The sequence below is a fragment of the Ptychodera flava genome, chromosome 2 (genome assembly GCF_041260155.1).
Source record: "Ptychodera flava strain L36383 chromosome 2, AS_Pfla_20210202, whole genome shotgun sequence".
Taxonomy (NCBI): domain Eukaryota; kingdom Metazoa; phylum Hemichordata; class Enteropneusta; family Ptychoderidae; genus Ptychodera; species Ptychodera flava.
In genome coordinates, this window is record NC_091929.1 from 31428923 (window position 1) to 31453172 (window position 24250).

At 36.7% G+C, this 24250-nt stretch overlaps 1 protein-coding gene across 1 annotated transcript; it reads right to left on the reverse strand.

Moving 5' to 3' along the window:
- Nucleotides 1-1919: 1919 nt before the first annotated feature.
- LOC139149735 (hyalin-like) lies at nt 1920-17336 on the reverse strand. Its single transcript, XM_070721687.1, has 7 exons — nt 17270-17336; nt 7029-7274; nt 5583-5644; nt 4593-4683; nt 3593-3921; nt 2271-2382; nt 1920-1963 (listed from the first exon to the last, which is right to left on the reverse strand). The coding sequence occupies exons 1-7, from the start codon at nt 17334-17336 to the stop codon at nt 1920-1922; spliced, it is 951 nt and encodes a 316-aa protein (XP_070577788.1).
- Nucleotides 17337-24250: the final 6914 nt, after the last annotated feature.

Genomic DNA, 24250 nt, shown 5'->3' on the forward strand with positions numbered 1-24250 from the left:
TGGCTACTACCTCCGTGCATGCGGTTTGGGAAACTTAAAGAGTCAGTGAGAGAAATTATATCACTTGAATACCTTGCATTTGTCAGTGCTCCAAATTCGGTTTCCATGGCCAAGAGAGAAACACTTTGTTTGTTTTATGGCCATGGAGAACTTGACAACATGCCCTGGTGAGAAATGACAAGTTACGAAAAAATTGGAGGCTATTAGCGCCGTGTGTAACATCTGGCAAGACGCCGTATGCGTGAATTGGACATGCACATTGATATTAATTTAAATCATGTCAGTTTTGCGATAGAGAGCTGAAAATATATACCATACGTTATCATGTTTACTAGTCACTGCAACCCTCAGTCGTTATAAGTTCTGTGTTTCGAAGACAGTAATACCTAGTTTACAACATGAAGATGACTCGGTACCATGTACTCAACCCTCGAAGAGGAACGTTCACGAACATTTGTAGCTATATGTACACCATGTTGTACTTTGAAGTTCTCTTTTGGTTTGCCATGCTGCTATCACACCAATCACGCGTTCATCATTATGCCTCTAACGTGATAATTTAACGTTTGGAGAGTCATATACAGTGCCCTCTCCAAACATTAAGATAGCATACTTATGTTCACAAAAATGCATTAAAATAAAATGCAAAGTTGTTATTGGGTGTCAACGAGATCGTTAAAAATTTCCATGTATGACAATGTATCGATGGTAAACTTACTGTGTTGAATTGCAAATGATAGGTAATAGACCCCATTTGCCAGAAAATAGCGCTCCGGGATAAATATTTTGGAATGGTCTCCTTCAAACTGAACATCCACGGAAAACTGATAACCATGGTAACTATCAGTATAATCCACAAGTTTATTGAAGACGTACGCTGTAGTGTTACCGTATATAGTTTCTGAGCTTTTTAGCAAGATGATGACTGCATGGTCCGGTTCAGCTATCTGCATGTGGAAATATATGAAAAGGCATAAACCATACGATGATATTACTAGCAAAAATGAAAATACGATGTTCTTCAAAATATAAGCAGGCGTTAGGAGAGGCACTGATGAGATTAACTATTGCCTTCTGTCAATACATGTCTCCCACACTCGTGACAGGAGATACTTATACACATAGACGCAGATACTTAGCTAGATAGTTAATTAGCAAGATATATTTATAAATAGATAATCAGAAAGAAAACTAAATAGACAAATAAATGCATATGTGTACGTATGTGTGTGCGTACTTACATATATACATACATACACACATACATACATACATACATACATACATATATACATACATACATACATACATACATACATACATACATACATACATACATACATACATACATACATACATACATACATACATACATACCGTTATATTAGAAAAGAAGTTGGTGATACTGGCTTCTTCGAGATATGTCCCTTCTATTATTACATCTGCTGCATAGTCAAGTTGATTGGTGGCAAATATGATTTGTAAACCTTCAGTTGAGTCCGTCACTAGATTATAAGAATTGGGCAAATCTGTTAGCCTAAAATCGTCAACAATGCAAATATATAGACTTACTATATACAGACTTTTTTGTTGATTGCTGTAACACACATTTGTTATTCCTGCGTGCTATGCTCAAAATAACCTTCTTTTGTGGACTAGAGTTCTTCCGCCAGGGATATTTGAAGACTCATAAAATATCGATCGTGACCTTATCTGATTACGATCGTTGATATCGGAAAAAGTTCTCAAAGCCGAGGGAGAAATCCTTATAAACAAGATTGAAACAAGGGTAGTTGTAGAATTCATATAAGCCCTTCATGCTCTTTTTATGGCATTACAGTGGTTTGCGTTGGAATGTTGCAATACGGAAACAATGCATGTTGTCTTAATTTAGCAGTTGCCAACACTGTCAGATGTAACTATGATCCAGGGATGTTATCAGCCGAACACAAAGAAATCAACTCTGCGAAAGTTGAATTATTGTGTGCAAAGAGATAAGACGCAGTCAAAACAACAACATCTATTCAGTACAAAAATCCCCGGCAAATGATGTGTTCTGGGCGGGATGTGTGTGGATATGCGGTGTCATTTTGACCACGGCCGATCTCCTCCAATGTTTCATCTTTCACAGAGTTGATTTGTTGTTTATATAACGTGCGATAATAACGCCTGACGGTGTTAGCAACTCCTCAATTTAGAAAGTATGTCTAGTTCCCGTATTGCAAATGATTCAATGCAAAATACTGCAAGTAATTGCAAGAGGTGCTTACCTTCAAGGTCATTGCCACCCTTGTCTGTAAAGGACAAACTCAATATGTCAGTCACCAACTTGTAACTTGTATTACATTCCATTTGAAATGAACTTCTGTTTAAACATACCATCTGCATAAAAGTTGTAGAAAGAGTAGAAAATTAATATATCAAGATTTATTTCAAAGTAATTTATGTCAGGTAGACCACTAAGCGAAGCAAAATGGCACTTACAGTGAATTTCAAAATAGCTTGGAATTACATCATGCTTGGGTGATAAGAAAAACGTTTCTGGCGATAGAAAATAACGCCACCTTCATTCATTAAACGTTCTCCTAAGATAGATTTTGCAACAATGTAAGCAATACGACGTTCACTGTGCCATATATAACATCGTCAGTGTTGCCGCGCTCTCTTGAAAACAATTCATCCGTACGCTGATTGCTTGAATATTCTTATAGTGACTTTCCCGGCTATGAAATTGCACATAACGCTAACGATAGTTTTTTTCTCGGTGCAGTGTGTACGGATCGGTACAACGATTGGTATTTCCTAAACTGTATATGTTCCGTAAATGAGATCAGTGAACGTCGTATTAGGTTAAATTGTGCAAAATCTATCAAAGAACATTTGCAATGGATGCAGGTGGCGTCATTTTCTATCGCCAGAAATGTTTTTCATATCACCTAAGCACGTTGTGATTCCAAGCTATTTTGAAATTCACTATAAGACAAATTACTCCTTAAAATCTAGCGTATCAACAAAATATCTGATTGTCTTCGTACTTGCTAACACCTACTGCATCAGCTATCCCAATACATGCTTCATGCGATCAATTAAAGGGACAAAGTCGTTCAGTTCTCATGTATTTTGCTTGATGCGAGATACTACTTATTTTGTTTGACATGTCGAAAATATACTGAATGAATGGGTGACCATGCATACATTCGACCCCAGTTTTAGACACGATCAATAAAACCATCACGAAAATAATTAATGGTCATGACCATTACTTCATTTTCGCAATGGTTTCGTTTATTGTGTCAAAAACCGGGGTCAAATATACGCATGGTCTTTGGAGTTCATTACAATGGATGTGCACCGTCAGTGATATGCAGTGTCATCGTTATCAGCTCAAGAGACCACTAAAAATTTACCCACCTGCAGACTTTTCTGATATAGTCAAGAGGGAAAATTTGAGCTACGTCGATATGCATGCCATTATTTTCACGACATTGTAAGAAAAGAATTGCATGAAGTATCCGAAATTCGAATAATCATAATTTGAACATTTAATAATTTGAACAATTAGTAGTATGCTACAAATCAAAATAAAACCTACGATTCTGTTTGCTTCGACTCCAGGAGTTGTATTACGGAGTATACTCTCTGCAGGTGGAATGCTAAATCCGTTACCGTCTCGAAGCTCTTCAAAGCCGCCCGTCAGATTTTCAACAGCATTGCTCTCCAACGTCAGTTGCACTGACGGTGTGCTAAAAACGACGGGGCCACTACCAGATTCAACGTTGCGCAGCGCGAACTTTGACAGAGAATCCGATGTGTTCAGTACAGAACTAATCAAACGATATCTGTGAGTGATATCCCCATCCTCCCCTGCTTTGTCTGAAGACACAACTACAGATATGGCTTCATCCATTACCTGCAAGACATCTGAAGAATAACACATATGCGGTTATAAGTCTGTTTGCTCAACGTTATGAATAGATTCTTGAGAAATACAATTAGACATTATTAAAATATTAAAAAATATATTGAACCAATTAGCCCAAGAAGTGGCAGACCACAGAAACTGTTTTATTTGTAAACACTAATAAAACATTCTAGATGTGAAATATGATCGGTCACTTTTCTTTGCTTTCACTATCGACAAATTCTCTAAAAAATTAAATTTCAGTCTGTCGCATTTTGATGAATAGACTCTAGGACAGTCATTTAAGTTACTGCGTAACACCGAGCATTATAAAGTGAAGATAAAGACCTTCATTGGTGTAAAGCAAACAGGGAATTCTGTTTAAACCATTAACGTCAGTCTGTTTCGTTTTCCTTCTTTCGTTTGAATGAATCTAACGTGAAGCCGAGAAGGTCTGCTGGTTTATTGACAAGGACTAACCTGAACTGCTACATAAAAAAGTGTATTATGTTTTTCATCTTTTTTTCTGCTGTACTGCAGCAAAAGTTTTACCAAGTCCAATGCAGTGCCACTAGCCATCAAATTAAAATACGCTTATTTGAAATCACACTCTTACTCTACACATGACAAAAATCTGCGGTTGAGAAAAGTAACTCATGTTAATGGCAATTTGGGTTACCGCGACACTTACCGCTAACGACATCCCTGATTTCTCCTGACGACAGTTCGACATGATGAAGTGCTGAAATTGTATCTGACAATTGGGCAATAACTGTAATGATCTGTTGATAATGACATTCAAAGTAAGACATATTCAAATCGAGTCCGAAACTGAAACACAGCCTACATGAACATTTACGAGTGAATCCTTCGGTGTTTTTTTTGCGCCAAGGCGCTTTAATAAGCACCGTAGGATGCCTGTGTTTTACATGCTGCTGTATGTGCTTGTCTGTCGGTCTGTTTGTCTATGTTTTGCGTGACTTGTCAAGTATATGTAGGACATTTATGCGCAGAAAAAAGTGTGTTCTGCACAATTCCAAAGCTCTGCATGTGTTCATTGCACAATTTATGTAAAAGATTGACGCGTGTCAGGTGATAAGACTGTTTTCATTACTATTTTATTTTGTAAAGAATACAAACAGAAAGACTTTAAAGTGGGGTTCGTCTGTTGTCGGACAAGTAACATTTACTAAGGGGGCTTCTGATAAAATGAATCTAAACATATTGGCATGTCGGGATTACTGCAAACGAACGTAAATAAAAATAGGGTTTGAGGTATCAGAAAACTAGGTAAAGCAAGGTTTATCAATTTTGTGTTTTGATTTTTCCTTTAACATCTCACAGATGGGACATATTTTCCTTTGTAGAGTTACTACAAACAGAGATTTAGACGCCTGTTTTTTCACAATTCAATTTAAGATCAAACAAAATACAGAAACGCAAACTGAGAGGTAACATATTAATACTTCACATAATTATAGTCAACGTTTTGATGAATTTTCATTTAAGCGTGTAAGCCGAGACTCTCATAAATACATGTTGTGACGTCACATTCTTCTTTGGTACTGGAAGCCTTTAAGTTTACTGAGAACGTCGGGATGCACATATTGTGTTCAGCGCTTACAGAGGACATCAGGATATGTGTTTAAAAATATGTGCTCATATCTAATTAGAGACTTACCTCATCTGTTGGCATATTCGAGTTTGTCTCATTCGCCGTCATCAACAACGGTCTGACAATACCTGCATTTGTTTAAAAACATTGAGTAAATGCAGGGTATAAATACAGGGTAAGCGTACACAACTCAATAAACAGGTAAACTAGGATATTATAATTATTGCAAATTATATATATATATATATATATATATATATATATATATATATATATATATATATATATATATATATATATATATCATAATAACACAAAAGTACTTAAAGTACAAAGTAATGATATCTGTTACTTAAGTTTCATGCATCCTGCAATCATCAGACAGAAGAAGTGAAAGGATTCTTAGTTCGACAGTCTTATATATGTATGATCGGGACGTACCATTCTATTTGTAGATGGTGTTAAAATTTGATAGATAATATTTGTTTCGGTGGCGACATTTTCCAACACCGAGGGTTTGTTTAACAGCTTAGATTTGCCGGCATTGATACTGTGTAGTTTTTCTGATAAACAAAGTTTACATCGCTTGTCTAAGTTACAGTAACTTGATGCTTTGTCAGTAATTGACCACGAAATGTAAAAGACCCGGTTCTTTTGTTTCAAGGACCAGGCGTACTTAGAAAGCTCCATGCAGTGCCGATACCTTTCGTTACGGAACGATTGCATGTGATTAGCGAAGCATTGAATATGTCAAGACCAATCAATCAGCGAGGAGAAACAATAACAGGAAACGAAACATCACGTGGTTCACCCCCCCCCCCTTTCCAGCAAGAACGTGGAAACTAATATCGGCAAGAAATTCCTTCAACTTGTTGACAAACACTTTTCAAGGGGGTCTAGGCTTCATAAGATCTTCAATAGAAACACAATTAAAGTGAGTTACTGTTGTATGAAGAATATGGCTAGTATAATCAAATAGCATAATAAGAGAGTAATCACCAGGGACCAACGTCAAGATCGACAAGCTGATTGTAATCGCCGGGACAAGTCCACATACCCCTTAAAAGGTAACTGTCAAGTCAAATGTGTAGTTTACAAGGCCAAGGTATCAACGGGGACAACATGGAGAAGGTCTACATCGGACTCACTGACAACACCTTCAAGACATGATGCATGGGTATGTGTCGGACAGGGCATGGTAATATAATGCTCAATACCTGTTTGGTAGCGTGTATTCGATAAAAGTTTATGACACGTTGAAATCGGAACTTTGAATTAACTAAGAATATCGAATAGAATGCTTGCTGATGTCACACCAGATTAATTCTAGTTATTAAACGTACACGCTAGCCGTACTATGACAAAGTCTGATCACTTGGGTGATACGGAAACTATTGAACAAGTGTGAGGGCGAATTTTCCCATAACGTTATACAGGAACGTGGCTCGAGGTAAATGATAATCGAAATTAATGATGATAGAGTTTGTACATTTATAATGTTATCAAAAATACCTTTCACAGAGACATTGAAGGAACACGAAGCAGCATTACCAGCTGGATCCGTTGCCACACAAATCACAATAGTTGCAGGACCAATGGTAAAGTTACCGCCTGATTCATGACTACACAACACACTAACATTTTCCGTAGCAGCATCTGTAGCATGTGGAGAAGGCCACGTGACTTGTTTCACTGGCTTATCAAGATATGTATTGGTTTCGATATCAGCAGTGCAGTCAATTAGAGGTGGGTCCGTATCTGTCAAAGCAAATAAAAACAAAACAAAAAGTTATTCTTAATTTAAAAGTATAATGACCTTATGTACTATATAATATATCAAAGATTATTCCACCCCTAAGTACACTACATATTTACGTTCGCATACTGATGTAATCTATATGTCTTATATCTGTACATTATAAAACAACAGTATAATCTATATAGCAATGTACGTTCCCTTGCCAACATGTGTATAAGTCGATACAAACATAAAGAACACACACACACACACACACACACACACACACACACACACACACATATATATATATATATATATATAATACAAATATAGTTATATATATATATATCATATATTATATATATCATATATTACTTCTACTTCTACTACAAAGTAATAATATATATTACTTAAGTTTCATGCACCCTGCAATCTTCAAATAGAAGTGAAATGATACTAGTACTTAGCTCTACACTCTCAATTAAGTTATATGCTTGAGACGTACCATTCTATTATTAGGTGGTAAAATATGATAAATAATATTTATTTTGTGGTGACATTTTGAAACCAACTCAGAGCGTTTGTTTAAGAGCGTAGATTTGTCAGCATTGATAATGTTCAGTTTTCTGATGTGCAAAGATTGCATCGCTTGCTTATGTTAGAGTAACTCGATGCTCTGTCAATAATTGACCATGACACGTCAAAGACCTGGTCCTTATTTAAGCAGTAAATATACTTTGACAACTCTGTATTATTCCGGTATTTTCCGGTACCAAACGATTGCATGTGGTTAGCAAAGCGCGTCTTGAAGGTGTTATCAGTGAGGCCAATGTGCACCTTCTCCATGTTGTCCCCATTGATACTTTGGCCTTGTAAACCACGCCATTGACTTGACAGTTATCCTGCAAGGAACATGGAGACTTGTCCCGGCAATTACAATCAGCTGGTTGATTTTTACGTTGATTTCCGATGATTACCCTTACTTACTATGTGTTTTTATTAAACTAGCCAAATTCTTCGTACAGCTTTAACTCACGAAGATCATACTCACCATAATATCGAATACAAGTAGAACACGAGCAGTGTTCAGAGGTATTACCGCACCAGCCTCCCAAAGAGCAACAATTATATACATGATAGGGGTCACACTCTGCTGGGCTACCGTTGGTTAGGGTGTAGTTTGCGCCGCATCTATAATCGTCCCTCCATCTTTTGCCGCTGAATACAGCTCCTTAAAAAGACATTCAACTAAATGAGTGGACGGGTGAATTAGTGAGCGAACCAATGAGTCACAGAAAGCGAAAGAGTGAGTGACGGTGAGTTTGGGATGCTCAATGTAGTAACAGCATCTGTATTAGAAGTAGTAGTAGTAGTAGTATTTTTCAAAAATAGAAAATGCAATAGACTAAAGTCTAATGTGTGATTGGGTAGAATAGCGCTGATCGCAAATGGTGTTAGAAAGGCTATTTAGCGTCACACTTATTCGTATGAATTGATGACTGATACTACAAGCTGCAACAACAGCCCTGCATACAACGACAAAACTTGTCCGAATTTCAGCACATTTGTCCGAAAGTCGCGCGCATGCAGCTATATTTAGTGACAAACCCGAAGTCGCGATCAACGCTATTGAAAAAAGGTACCGACATGTGAAATAAATGCGCAGTCAGGGACTTTTTAAAATTCAATGAAAGGTTGAAGTCAGCAGCGCTGGAGTGGAAAAAAATTACAAAAAAGCACTTCATCATGGAAAAGAAATGGGCCCTAATTACGACTTTAGTTTTTAGAAAGGATTACTTACACGTGGTTACGCGTAATTACTATAAAATAGACAATTAGACATTCAAATTGATATAATTTAATTGAAAAAAAAACGTAACAGTCGGTTTATACAGTCAATTTTGGTACGATTCGTCCATACAGAACTCGCATATCAGCTGATGCGAATTTTACCAAACTCTTACCAAACTATTGTGTATACTCGCCTGTGGTCGATGTTATTGCTTAATTTAACCATCAAGAACTAAAAAAAGTAATTCAGAATGCCCTTACAATATACAGGGAGTCACTCCATATTCAGCTAGGTACATACTACGAAAATAAGACCTGCAGCTTGACTGAGACGAAATTGTACGCGCCTCGACATTGAACGAGCCAGACTTTCTTTCAAGCTTTCCTAAAGGAAATTGTGAACAATTCCTTGTCGAAATTAAAAGTAAAGATCAGGTGTTACCTTGCAAAATTGAGTGCTAGGAAAACAATTTCCAATTATATGACGATATTAGGTATTTTAAAATTGCCGACATCCGTGTGTTAGTTGTGTTGAGAAAATTAAATTAAAGCGAATTCAAAAGAAATACAACAGTGAAAAATTTACTCATGGCAACAATGAACCTCCACTAGAGGCAGACTAAAACGTAAAGGTTTCAGAGTCAGAATATCTGTCCCGGGGGAGGGGGGCTCATTTTGAAAGAACATAATGCATGCTATCGTTCAGTAGTGGACTAATCTTTGGCAGCCCTTCATGTATTGCGTGTCTCTCTTTTCACTTTGGAAATATGTAAAAAAAAAATGTTTAATGAAACTCATTTATAGTTTCCAAGCTTATTAAATTACGGGTAGTTTTGATGATTTCAATGGTTATGTCATTTCCGCCACAAAGTTTTGGAAGCTTATTCTTTCGATTAGCTGATAGACTGAAAAAATAAAGGATCGGAAGAGAACAGGATTTGCATGATATCGGAGTTTGCGTACTAGGAGGAAAATTCGATTTTTGTTAGAGCAAGAGGATGGGGGAAAGGGCCTGTGAGAACTCCCAGGAGTAAGGCAATCGGTGCATTTTTAGAGTAGGCAAGATTATTCGCGGAAGAAACCTTTTCCAAATCGCAGCCCTTCCCTTAAAACTTTTCATTTCGTATTAATATATAAAGTTTTTAAAGTATATATATTCAGACAAACTCATCTCTTGTTACAATATTGAAATTGGCTTGTTGTCTGTTGACAAATAAAATTGATAAGACGTATTATAAGTCCCGGGCTGCTCGTAGAAAATTAATCATCGGCATACACAAAAGCCATGTTTTACTTTACATTCTCGTTAAGCATGATCAATATTTTATTTCATAGTTAATACTTCTAAGGTATTGCATGTCATAGAAAAGATTACATGTTATGAAAATGTATAAGTGTTTTGCAATTTGAGCTGAACCCGTTTATTACGTCGTTTCTTAAAGTAGTCCTTTGGTCGTGAAGCATACCCTGGAACGCTTTATTGTAGATCGTCACGGTGCATGGACATTGTAACTCAACAGCTCAGTGTTGCAGTCGATGACTTTTCAAAACGCCTTGGATTCTGGAACACTTTTCCCTTGGTACTCTATACCAGCTTTAATTGATATAAGGTTATTCACTGTATCTCAAAATACTGCGACTTATGTCGGAGTGCATCATGAAGCGGAGTATTGTCCGGGATGCGTAGCGTCGAGGCCAATACCGAAGCTTAAGATGTACGAGAACATTAACCTCGGTATTTTGTGCATACTCTAATTATCATACACTTTTTGGTCTAATTTTACCAGAAAAGAAGTCCAAATTATATCACGTTGAGGATGCCTGTCGCGCACTGCGTCGCTCGATCGCGCTAAGACTGGGAGCGCTTTCAGCGCATTTGCTGTTTAGTAAGCGCAGAGGGGGAAACTTCAACTTTAAAACACCCAAAATTCGGTCTTAGAATAAATTGTGCTGTCGAAATCCGATTGAAGCGATTGTTTGCGTTCACATAAACGCCTTTGATATTGTATTGTATTTAGACTGCATTCAAAAACACCTGTGGATGGGGCGGGAGAATTTACGGGGGGCCGTGAAAATGACAAGGGCATGTTAGGCGGCACTTGAAAGTATTTGCGGACTTAAAAAGGGGACTCAAAACAAAACTGTCTCTGGTTGATATTTAATATGTGCTGGGTTATCAATTTAGGCTATAATGTTCGGCTAATTTTGTGTGGTTTTGTTTTGTGTATCCACTGCAGTTTCTTGTTCAGCTGCCTGAAGCATGATTAAAAGTCAAGCACAGCCATATGTGTACAGTCAGCATTGTTATTGTATAGTAAACATCGTAACTGTACAGCTAAAAGGTAAATTGTGATTTGCACAAAGATCATACTCAAACACACAAAGTAAAATACAACACTTTTGGGCCAACTTCAGACCCTTTTCTCAAAAAAAAACCAGCGATCGAGACAGTGCTTCGCGTATTGCACTACTCACTGAAAAAAAAAACAAACACCGTATCACTATCGCGTCGTTTTGTAAAATACGATCCGATATTTACGGCATGGAACAAGTTATCATGCTAAACGTAAACAATTTCGAACTTGTTGTACGACATAAGGGCGGTAATAAATCTTCATTTTACCAGCGTGCCGTAAGCTTACAATCGTCCCATATAATATTTTACGTGATGCGAATTTATTCATAGTTTTCTTATACACATCAATGTATTGAGAAGAAACATTTTCGGCGAAATTCGAAAATAGAATTGCTTGTACACACGTACACTTGTAACCACCCTATTCAAATCAAGTACAGTTATTTTTATTATCCAACGTCTATATATGCACAGATGTTGCTACGTTTATATATATTTAAAAAAAATATTGACATTTTTGTTATAGCCTACCTTATATAGTGAATCAACTTTTTCATTGAAATTCTAAAATTAAAATTTCTTGTTCACACATGTCCTGTAAAATAGCATCAAACTTGGGTTTTAAACTGAGATAGGAGTACAATTACTTTTTCTGTTTCTATTGTTCAGTTGCATGGTGTACTTCGCCGGCCGATCCACAATTATTTACTTTAAACGGTGGAGAAACATAATTGATGCAATTTTGTCGTTGAAAACTTTGCATCATAATCAAATACTTTTGCGGATGCAATAGTTTGCATTTTGCAATTATTCTCATATTTAGTTTATCTGCCCTAGTATTTTTATTGACCAGTGGGTTACAATTCGGTGCCATAACTCTGTGAGAAATACACATTGTATGCACAATTAGATAAACGATTAGCTTTGATACCACCATACATTTCAAAAACCGACGTACAGCTGTATTGATTAGTGACAGTAATCTAGCATTTGACAACTCTATCTGAACCATAGCTGAACAGTTGATTGCACTTGACCTACAATGTAGCTGGTTTAGTAACAATTACAGCTGAACGTAAGAAGCTGAAATTGTTTTATACAAAGCGTGTTGGCACTGAATTGAAACCCACTGTAAATTGTAATATCATGGATCAATCACCGGCTTTGAGCTGCAAAAGACAGACTGATAATATGAAGAAAGGTAGGGCACAATTTATGGTCTCTATCCGACGTTTAACAAAATAAGCAAATGTATACCTCAGCAAACAGCACAGCGATGCCTTACTTTAACATTCTTGATACGCCTAAACTATAGTAATTTTGCGCTTTGTTGGCTTTCAAGAGTTATTTGACAACATGGTAATGGCTAATAATTATCTGTTTAATGAATGTCAAAAACTTTAAATTAAGCCCCTTTCTTGCGTAGTTTCCATAGGTAATTGTTTTGTCATAAAAGTCATAGACCGGAACCCTATATTCTAATGAGTCACAATGAATAGTCCTTAGTATATTATTGAAACACTAATTGCGAAGTGCAACCTCATTAGCGTTTCGCGGCATCTGGAACATTGTCAATATTGCCATTGTCATAAAACCAGTAAAATATTCAGGTTTCATACCTTCGGAATAATTCCCAGTGTTTCTCTTGATAACGGTGTGATCATGTACTTGATTAAAATATTAAACTTTCCATCAATGCTGCTTCGGATAAGTGTAATATAATCAATGTAATATTAATTTGTAAAACATTTTCAGCTTATATATCAACAGAAGACTAGCTATGCATACACATACTTTAAAATCTGAGGGGTATAGGTTAGTTTATTTCTGTCCTTTACGGTTGGAAGATACTGTTATATTTTTTAACCTGGTGGACCTAGTCTTTTCTATTTTTTCTATGCCTTAATAGCATAATTTGGCTGTTTAGTCATTTATTCATTTTATTCTTTTTAGCGCGAGAGAAACCATGCATTTTGAACCCGTTGGTCCCTGTTTCTGATTATTTTTAGACTATTCATTGACATCTATAGGCACTTGAAAAATGCAATGCACAGTACTGACCTGGAAATCATAGACCTGTTGTATAAGGCTGCAACATGACAGACCAAGAGAGTATTGTAAATTTTGAGAATCCAAAGTTTCTCCACGAGGTGCTTTCTTCCTGAAATGAAATCGATCTGGATGTGTCCAAATAGTGGATACGAACAAACGGATGCATAGACGGAATGCGCCGTATTTTTGTGAAATCCAGGACTTCGTCGGTGAAGAGAAAAAAATCAACCAAATTTTACTTCAAGCTAAGTATGCTAAAAACACGTGGAAGAGTCATTTCGAATATGGAAGCACTGTAAAATCTTTGGAGAAAATCTGAAAATGTCACGCCTTCTAGTTCCCAGCCCGATGATTTCGGAAAATATTTAAAGTTGACCTATAGTAATCAACTTGATCGATAATAACGATTGCCAGCGGATGGAAACGATTTAAGTTGTGGCTTTTCTAGACAGAATTAGAACAGCTGTGAGTAAAGTATAGAGTGGAGCAGAGCTGAGAATCGATAATCGAGACGTTCAGTCTTCACTGTTGTTGTTTATAGCTGTGGTAATTTTGAATCTAAAGTTGTGATCATAGCCGACAACTTGGTGTGTTGGCTTCAGTAACTAAACCCAGAGGCCGTAAAGGAAGAGACATTACAAATTGGCGGCGTCTCCGGAGTAAATAACAGCAGCAACACTATATAATTCTGAAATCTGGTAGGGTCAATCAGCGACAATTACAAGAAGTGCCAGTGGCACAATCAACTCCGTGGTGATATGCAGCGGGGCATACTTAGGTTTATCGCGTTTATTTTTTTGTGAAGATGTTTTTTTTTTTGATATTTTAGATGTTTGTGTTCTGTAGTCGTTGTTTTGTTTTGACAGAGATTTCTGAAGAAATAGTCGCATATTTTGACATAGAAGTTTTTTATTGCTGCAGTTCAGTGAGGGCTGACTATGGCGACCCTAAGCAAAAATGACCACATACTACTTTAAATTTCAACGTTCGATTTCTGTTGCGACGTTTGGGCGTAATTTGTATTTTTAAAACCACTGACAATTTTAGCTTACCTGGTCCAAGAAGTCAGCAAACATCATTTGTCCCGTGTGTGTCTAATACAGACACTATTGTTTGTGAAATTCGTCCGCGCATTCTTCAAGTACATTTATTTACCAGGTAAAGCAATCTGAAGTCAGCACAAATTTGCTTTTACAATTAGACCATATCCTGAGGAACATTTAAAATAAATTATATTTCAATAATCGACAAAAAGGCATTTTTTGCAAAAGCTCGATGTAAATAACAATGATTCATTTGATTAAGTGTTTTTATTTTATTGATTACGTAATTTCAAAATAATAATGCTTTACAAAATCCTACGAATCTAGATAATTTTTCATTTTGTACAATCACACCGGTCCCGTACTTTATCTAACAGGGTGGTAACTCAGAATCATGCCTGGAAATGCAGGCTTTTGACAAGATATGGCTTTCAATGGACGCTAATATGTTATTACTGCATATCATTTAAGTGTAATCTACATCTAAGAATATAAAACTTATAGAGTCTAGCCAATCTTCTCCTACCCTGGGCATGTATTCAACATTAATGATTAATGGTACAATCGAAATCCAATATTACTTGTTTGCGATTAGCTGCGCCCGTGTTTTTATCTAATAGGGTTCTAGCCCGGAATTATGCCCAACAATGCAAGCTTTTGACAAGAATTGGCTGTCAATGCACGCGAATGTGTTCATTACTGCATATCATATAAGTGTAATCTACATCCAAGAGTGTGAAGATTCTAGAGTCTAGCCAATCACTCTTACCCTGGACATGCAAACAACATCAATGATTTATGGTACCAGAGAATAGAATATTACTTGTTTGCGATTAACTTCAACCACAGAGTAACGGTGACGCAGTTCAGGAAAAAAATTAGAGTAGACCGCTCGACCTTGATGAATGGGACGAGGACATGCTGAAGACGAAGCAAACAAGCAAATAAAGACTTTGAGAAGGAGTGGTTACGCGATGTTATTGCCAACATTTCCTGACTGCATTCTACGGGCAGATTATCCGAGACGACTGCAGATTTGTGTACAAATCTTGGGTTGCAACTAAAACGGATTTCCTTAGTAGGTACTCTACGATAACTGAGGGTATGAGTGGATTGCCAAGGTTTCTAACGATTCAAATAAATATGTGTCCATTAATCTTCAAGTTCAATGTTTCAGTGTACTTCACTGATCCATAGTTGGCGCTGGCCTATTTTGTAACCGAACCACACAACTCTGTTTTGAATATCTTGATTTTATGGAAATCGGAAAATATTTAATTTTCTCCAGCGAACGAACACAATAAATTGGCTACATTTTGAATTGTGAGAATCCAAAAATTGAGAATTTTTGCGTAGTGACAATATATATTTTATCTTTATGAACTACTTATATATAAATACCCTTGAGCATAGCATGGGAAAGGTTTACAAATATCTTTTTGGAAATTTGAATTAATTAACGCAAACAAAAAGACGGATGTAAATATACCTTGACAGTAAACACGATTGATCACGATTGATCTTTTAATTGTTCAAATTTATCAAAAGTGTTAGATGCCCCATAGCTAAATGTTGCAATATTACAAAACTACCCACAAAAAGTGAATTGCAGAATAAAGTAGATTAAACCAACATTACTACAATGTCTTATTCTCCCGTTGCAAACAAGTTCCAATCGTGTTGGCAATGTTCTGCCCTACGGTTGTCGCGCGAGAGGGGTTTCATTGTCTTCAATCACAGAATTATAACAAAAAACATACTTCTTCCTGCTTTACTCAATCAATTTTAGGAATATTTCACCTGATCAGAGCCGCTAAAAACTAACGCGCATCGAACTTTATCGTGCGACTCAAACGTTTTTATACATGCAAATCGGACATGGGCACTTTTCTGAACGGCCTGTGGTAGATTTTTAGTCCAAATTATGAATGGGATGTTTTCCCAATTATCGAATATTAATGAAAATAGTACTAATGTCGGACGGAGCCTAGTTCTAAAGTGATATTTAGGGTTTTGTTTTGGGGTTCATTTTGTAACTCATTTCTTGAAGAAAACTGAAGTATTCATATCAATGAATATGTTTGAGATGTATCACGCAACTACCTCCATATTGCAACGTCAGTGGAGGCATTTGGCTTTTGATGAGTGTTTTCTCACACGATCGCAAAACGAATAAGTCACTTCAAATTTAAATGTCCCGATTATTGCTTCTCTTCCAATAAAAGTAACAAAACATATTGTAAGATCCAGTCATGTATGGGGTTAATGCACACCCAGATCTACTGATATAACAATTGCTTGATTGTCTTTTGTTGACGCAGTTATTTCACTCTGTGTATTTTTTACTTCTCCCGAGTTATATTCATCATGTATAGTGCAAGGAACGGGATAAATGAATGTACTCCAATGCCAATACACTGTCTCAAAGTCATGATCATATTTAATTAATACATCATTTACGCTCTTATCAGAAAAGTTCATTTCTGATGCGTCTGGTGCATCTGTCTCGAGAATTTGTCATCGACTGCATCGGATACTTCGGGGAAACGTTCAAAAATATTTAAAATATGAAAGAGAATATATATTAAATCAAGTTGCAGGAGACATTGAATCTTTTGACCAAGAAAACGTTTCAGCAAATAAGCCGTGTCTGAACACCATTAGTTGAACATTCAGAACGCTAAGGAAAACCTTGGCATCCACCACAGCTGCTTTCAGTTGTAAAAGTGGTGTCAAACCCGGGAAACAATAAATTTGTATTTTTACCCACCTATCAACAGAAGCAAAGATATGATCTTCAGCTGGTTTGTTAGCGATGTCTTGTTGTGTCGACGCATCTCGATCAAAGCTTACTAATCTAGACACATCACAGGGTTGCTTGCCATAATGTGACCAACACCAGCCTCATTGCCGTTTGTCGCCATAGTAACAAACCATGTGATGCTTAAAACATCTCGTTAGTTCCTCGGAATGTTGTTGAAGTACGTTCTCAAAGTCGTGAAACAAACTTTTTAAGGTAGAATGCGTCTCGGGGACAGATATTTGAACTCTCAAACGTTTCCGATTCTTTTTTGATTTACCACTATTTGGGGTTCATTTAAAAGCTCTCGGTGTAAGAGAAATTTTATCGTCTTTCTCGGAATTCGAAAATTTTATTTTTCTCCGTAGACTTAACAAGGGCATGGCGGCAATTTTGAATATCTAATATCGGAAAATCTTGGGTAATTTATTTTCCTAGTACGAAAATAAGAACGGTGATCCCGATTTTTATTCCTGATTTTCAAAGAGAATTGTTGAAAATTCATCTAAGAAAGTTTGAGTAAAAGTTTGTCTTTTATTCGAGGCGCATACTACTTTAAAGAGAGAAATGCACTTTGGGGATGAGTATATACACAGTAACGCGTGTTAAACATCGTTTTATGAAGAATTTACCGATAACACCGTATCAATCGATAATCATAATTTCTTTAAAAGGGATCGGTCTGTACAACGAGGAGACGATGACTTTGTGTTGAAGTGAATATTTGCAACCTAAACTGTTAAAATGTGGTATAGATGTTGAATCACTCTGGTGTACCGCCAGTGCTAAGTTCCGAGACGAGTTTCACAGTTTCTTATTGGCTGCATATATCATTCACCAGGGACTGACCAAAAACCGGTTTCAGGTCACCTCAAAGAGACTGTGGACATGGTAACTCGTAAATCACCTGAAACAGGTATCATTGTTCTTGGAGATTTATATTGAATGAATATGAACAGGATATTTAACAGTTGCCATTTAAAAGAAGTGTAGAAACCCTCAATCGTAGGTAATGCTTCGCTAGATAAAAAGCGTTCCCCCGTTTCCACTGGGACTACTTAGTCATTCAGATCATGCAATTGTCGCCATGAAGTCTCATCATGTACTTAAAGAACCCATCAAGACGGTGACAATTCGGTCCATGAAAGATTCAGATAAACGGAAATTTGCCAACTGGATAATTCACCATGATTGGCAGATGTACTGCAAAGTATTTCCAGTGAGGAAAGACCAATAACTTCATTGCTACAGTGTTAGCCGCCATAGATAAATACTTCCCACCCGAAACAATAAGAATCTACATTTCGGATAGGCCATTTATTCTCCGTCACTTAAATAATTAAAAACAAGAAATAGACCCTTTATGAATACTGGAGAAAGAAAGTAAATGGTGAAATTCATAAAAATAGGAAAAAATGATACAAAGACAATTGATCAGATTTCTAAGAAATAATTAAAAAATTTGCATATGATTCTGCCATTCCGTTAGTATATATTTTCAATTCATCATTTCAAGGTCATGTACCCTCAAAATTAAAAGATGCTGTTATCATCCCCATCGCAAAAATGTGGCCAGCCCTCATCATTCGAATATTTTGCCCAATTTCACTTACCAATAGTACGGCATAAGTTCGAATATATTATTGACAAATGGATCAACAGGAAGTAAAGTTTAAATAGATAGAAAGCAGTACGCTGGTGTCCAAAATCTTCATCGATGATTGCCTTAGTTTGTATGGTACAGACTTAGATTGAAAAACTTGAGAGTCAAAGTAATGTAGTTAGAATTTGCAACCTTGATTTCAGTATGGAATTCGACAAAATAGACCATTCAATTATGCTTAAAAACTACTCAATATGGGCGTGTATAGCAATATTATAAAATAGGTTGCCCATTTTTGTACGACATAAAACAACTGGTGAGAATCGGTGATTCACCAAGGTCAATGACATTCAAGAATGCATTCTGGGTAGTGACAACCATTTAATTTTTATGGATTGAGTCTGTGCAGAAAGGTGCTCTTAGAATCACACACCAAATCTTGTCTTACATTAAATCGCTTTCTATATGAAACCTTAACACTTAGGAAACAAAAGAACAAAAGGACATATATATTTATATGTATATAATTGTATCTATAACTTACGTTCAACATTATGTAACAGTTACCTAGTGCAGCAGTGAGGACTTAAATCTCTAGCGAAAGGGCAAGCAGCTGTGTTTTTGTGATTTGCACAAAAACACAGTTGCACAATTAGATAAATGATTACCTTTGATATCACCACACATTTCAAAAACCGACGTACAGCTGTATTGATTAGTAACAGTTATCTAGCATTTGACAACTCTGTCTGAAGCGATAGCTGAAGAGTTGATTGCACTTATTTTAACATCCTCATTACGCCTCAACAATAGTAATTTTACGCTTTGTTGGCTTTCAAGAGGTATTTGACAACATGGCAATGGCTAATAATTGTCTGTTTAATGAATGTCAAAAGCTTTAAATTAAGCCCTTTCTTGCGTTGTTTCAAAAGGTAATTGTTTTGTCATAAAGGTCATGGACCGGAACCCTATATTCTAATGGGTCACAATGAATAGTCCTTAGTATATTATTGAAACACTAATTGCGAAGTGCAATCTCATTAGCGTTTCGCAGCATCTGGAACATTGGTCACAATTGCCTCTGTCATAAAACCAGTAAAATATTCAGATTTCATACCTTCGGAATAATTCCCAGTGTTTCTCTTGATAACGCTGTGATCATGTACTTCAGTAAACTATTAAACTTTCCATCAATGCTGCTTCGGATAATTGTAATATAACCAATGTAATATTAATTTGGCTAACTATGCAAACACATACTTTAAAATCTGGGGGGTATAGGCTAGTTATTTCAGTTCTTTACGGCTGGAAGATATTGTTATATTTTTTAACCTGGTGGACCTAGTCTTTTCTATTTTTTCTATGCCTTAATAGCATAATTTAGCTATTTAGTCATTTATTTTATTCTTTTTAGCGCGAGAGAAACCATGCATTTTGAACCCGTTGGTCCCTGTTTCTGATTATTTTTAGACTATTCATTGACATCTATAGGCACTTGAAAAATGCAATGCACAGTACTGACCTGGAAATCATAGACCCTGTTGTATAAGGCTGCAACATGACATGCATGTAATAGTACATCGATCATTTCGCCGAGAGACCAAGAGAGTATTGTAAAAATTTGAGAATCCAAATGTCTCTCCACGAGGTGCATTCTTCCTGAAATGAAACCGATCTGGATGTGTCTACATAGTCTAAATAACGGACGGATGCATAGACGGAATGCGCCGTATTTTTGTGAAATCCAGGACTTCGTCGGTGAAGAGAAAAAAATCAACCAAATTTTACTTCAAGCTAAGTATGCTAAAAACACGTGGAAGAGTCATTTCGAATATGGAAGCACTGTAAGAGCTTTGGAGAAGATCTGAAAGTGTCACGCCCTCTAGTTCCCTGCCCGATGATTTTGGATAATATTTAAATTAGACCTATAGTAATCAATTTGATCGATAATAACGATTGCCAGCAGATGGAAACGATTTAAGTTGTGCACTTTCAGAACAGAAAGTGGAACAGCTGTGAGTAGAATAGACTGGAGCAGAGCTGAGAATCGATAATCGAGAAGTTCAGTCTTCACCGTTGTTGTTTATAGCTGTGGTAATTTTGAATCTAAAGTTGTGATCATAGCCGACAACTTGGTGTGTTGGCTTCAGTTACTAAACCCAGAGGCCTTAAAAGAAGAGACATTACAAATTGGCGGCGTCTCCGGAGTAAACTACAGCAGCAACTCTATGTAATGCTGAGATCTGGTAGGGTCAATCAGCGACAATTACAAGAAGTCCCAGCGGCACAATCAACTCCGTGGTGATATGCAGCGGGGTATACTTAGGTTTATCGCGTTTATTTTTTGTGAAGATGTTTGTTTTTGATATATTTGATGTTGATGTTCTGAAGTCGTTGTTTTGTTTGATGGAGATTTCTGCAGAATTAGTCGCATATTTTGGCACATATGTTGTTATTGCTGCAGTTCAGTGGGGCCCAGCTAAGGCGACCGTAAGCAAATATGCCCACACACTGCGTCCCGATTACGTGACCCTCCCTTGTCAACGTTCGAGTTCTGTTGTGACGTTTTGGCGTAATTTGTACTTTAAAAGCATTGGCAAATTTAGCATACCTGGTCAAAGGAGTCAGCAAACATCTTTTGTCCCTCTTGAGTGCAATAAGGACAGTTCAGTTTGTGAAATTCGTCCCCAAATTCTTTAAGTGCATTTAGTTAGGTAAAGCAATCTGTAGTCAGCGCTAATTTGCTTTTACAAAAAGAGTTTATCCTGAGGAACTTAAAATTAATTATATTTCAATCATCGAAAAAAGGCATTTTTTGCAAAAGCTCGATGTAAATGACAATGGATCATTTGATTAACTTTTTTTATTTTATTCGTAATTAAAAAAAATAATGCTTTACAAAAACCTACGAATCTAGATATTTTTCATTTTGTACAATTACACCGTTCCCGTACTTTATCAAAAAGGGTTCTAGCTTAGAATTATGCCAGGAAATGCAGGCTTTTGACAAGAAATGGCTTTCAATGGACGCTAATGTGTTATTACTACATACCATATAAGTGTAATCTACATCCAAGAATATAAAACTTAAGAGTCTAGCCAATCTTCTCCTACCCTTGGCATGTATTCAACATTAATGATTAATGGTACAATCGAAATCCAATATTACTTGTTTGCGATTAGCTGCGCCCGTGTTTTTATCTAATAGGGTTCTAGCCCGAAATTGGCCTAACAATGCAAGCTTTTGACAAGAATTGGCTGTCAATGCACGCGAATGTGTTCATTACTGCATATCATATAAGTGTAATCTACATCCAAGAGTATGAAGGTTCTAGAGTTAGCCAATCACTCCTACCCTGGACATGCAAACAACATCAATGATTATGGTACCATAGAATACAATATTACTTGTTTGCGATTATCTTCAACCAAGAGTAACGGTGACGCAGTTCAGGAAGAAAATAAGAGTAGACCGCTCGACCTTGAAGAATGGGACGAGGACATGCTGAAAACGAAGCAAACACGCAAATGAAGACTTTAGAATGAGAGGTAACGCTGATGTTATTGCCAACATTTCCGGAATGCTTTCTCCGGTCAGATTATCCGAGACGACTGCAGATTTGTGTACAAATCTTTGGTTGCGAACCAAAATGTATTCCCTTAGTAGGGACTCTACGATAACTGATGGTATGAGTGGATTGCCTAGGCTACTAACGATTTAAATAGATATATGTGTCTAATCTTAAAGCTCAAGGTTTCAGTGTACTTCACTGATCTACAGTTTGTGCGGACCTACTTTGAAACCGAACCACAAACTCTGTTTTGAATGTCTTAATTTTATGGAAATCGGAAAATATTTAATTTTCTCCAGCGAACGAACACAAACATTTGGCGACATTTTGAATTGAGAGTACTATCCAAAAATTCAGAAAAAGCTAATTTTTTGCGTAGTGACAACAGATGTTTATCTTTATGAACTACTTATATATAAATACCCTTGAGCATAGCATGGGAAAGGTTTACAAATATCTTTTTGGAAATTTGAATTAATTAACGCAAACAAAAAGACGGATGTAAATATACCTTGACAGTAAACACGATTGATCACGATTGATCTTTTAATTGTTCAAATTTCTCAAAAGTGTTAAGTACCCTATAGCTGAATTCTGCAATATTACAAATACCACAAAAACTGAAGTGCACAATAAAGTAGATAATCCTAAATTTTGCAGATTAAACCAACATTACTACAATGTCCTATTCTCCCATTGCAAACAAGTTCCAATCGTGTTGGCAATGTTCTGCCCTACGGTTGTCGCGCGAGAGGGGTTTCATTGTCTTCAATCACAGAATTATAACAAAAAACATACTTCTTCCTGCTTTACTCAATCAATTTTAGGAATATTTCACCTGATCAGAGCCGCTAAAAACTAACGCGCATCGAACTTTATCGTGCGACTCAAACGTTTTTATACATGCAAATCGGACATGGGCACTTTTCTGAACGGCCTGTGGTAGATTTTTAGTCCAAATTATGAATGGGATGTTTTCCCAATTATCGAATATTAATGAAAATAGTACGTAATGTCGGACGGAGCCTAGTTCTAAAGTGATATTTAGGGTTTTGTTTTGGGTTCATTTTGTAACTCATTTCTTGAAGAAAACTGAAGTTTTCATATCAATGAATATGTTTGAGATGTATCACGCAACTACTTCCATATTGCGTCAATGGAGGCATTTGGCTTTTGATGAGTGTTTTCTCATACGATCGCAAAGCGAATAAGTCACTTCAAATTTAAATGTCCCGATTATTGCTTCTCTTCCAATAAAAGTAACAAAACATATTGTAAGATCCAGTCATGTATGGGGTTAATGCACACCCAGATCTACTGATATAACAATTGCTTGATTGTCTTTTGTTGACGCAGTTATTTCACTCTGTGTATTTTTTACTTCTCCCGAGTTATATTCATCATGTATAGTGCAAGGAACGGGATAAATGAACATTCTCCACTGACAATGCACTGTCTCAAAGCCATTATCATATTTAATTAATACATTGTTGGAGCTCTTTGCAGAAAAGTTCACTTCTGATACGTCTGGTGCATCTCATTAGGGGACGACTGCATTAACTTGCATGGTACCTGAAACCCGAGTCCTTGCCTGAGCAAGTCGGGTGACAAACAGAAGACTTTTAATCCCCAAGGTGTGAATGTTCCATTGTTATGTTTATCTAATCCAGCTGGTGCTATTGTAGTGCCATTGTAGGAAAGGCAGGTCTGTGAAATTGATCCTCTAGGGAAGTAGGGTATTCCTAAGTTAATGAAGCCGTCCCGTAATGTGTCTCG

Excerpts from the sequence above, each read along its gene's own strand:
- LOC139149735 (XM_070721687.1), bottom strand. The coding sequence starts at position 17,336 with ATGCGTCGACACAACAAGACATCGCTAACAAACCAGCTGAAGATCATA. Across the intron at positions 5,645-7,028 it reads CTTCAATGTCTCTGTGAAAG|GTATTGTCAGACCGTTGTTG; the intron begins GTATTTTTGATA and ends AAACAAATGCAG. Across the intron at positions 1,964-2,270 it reads GGGTGGCAATGACCTTGAAG|AGTTGATTTCTTTGTGTTCG; the intron begins GTAAGCACCTCT and ends CAACTTTCGCAG.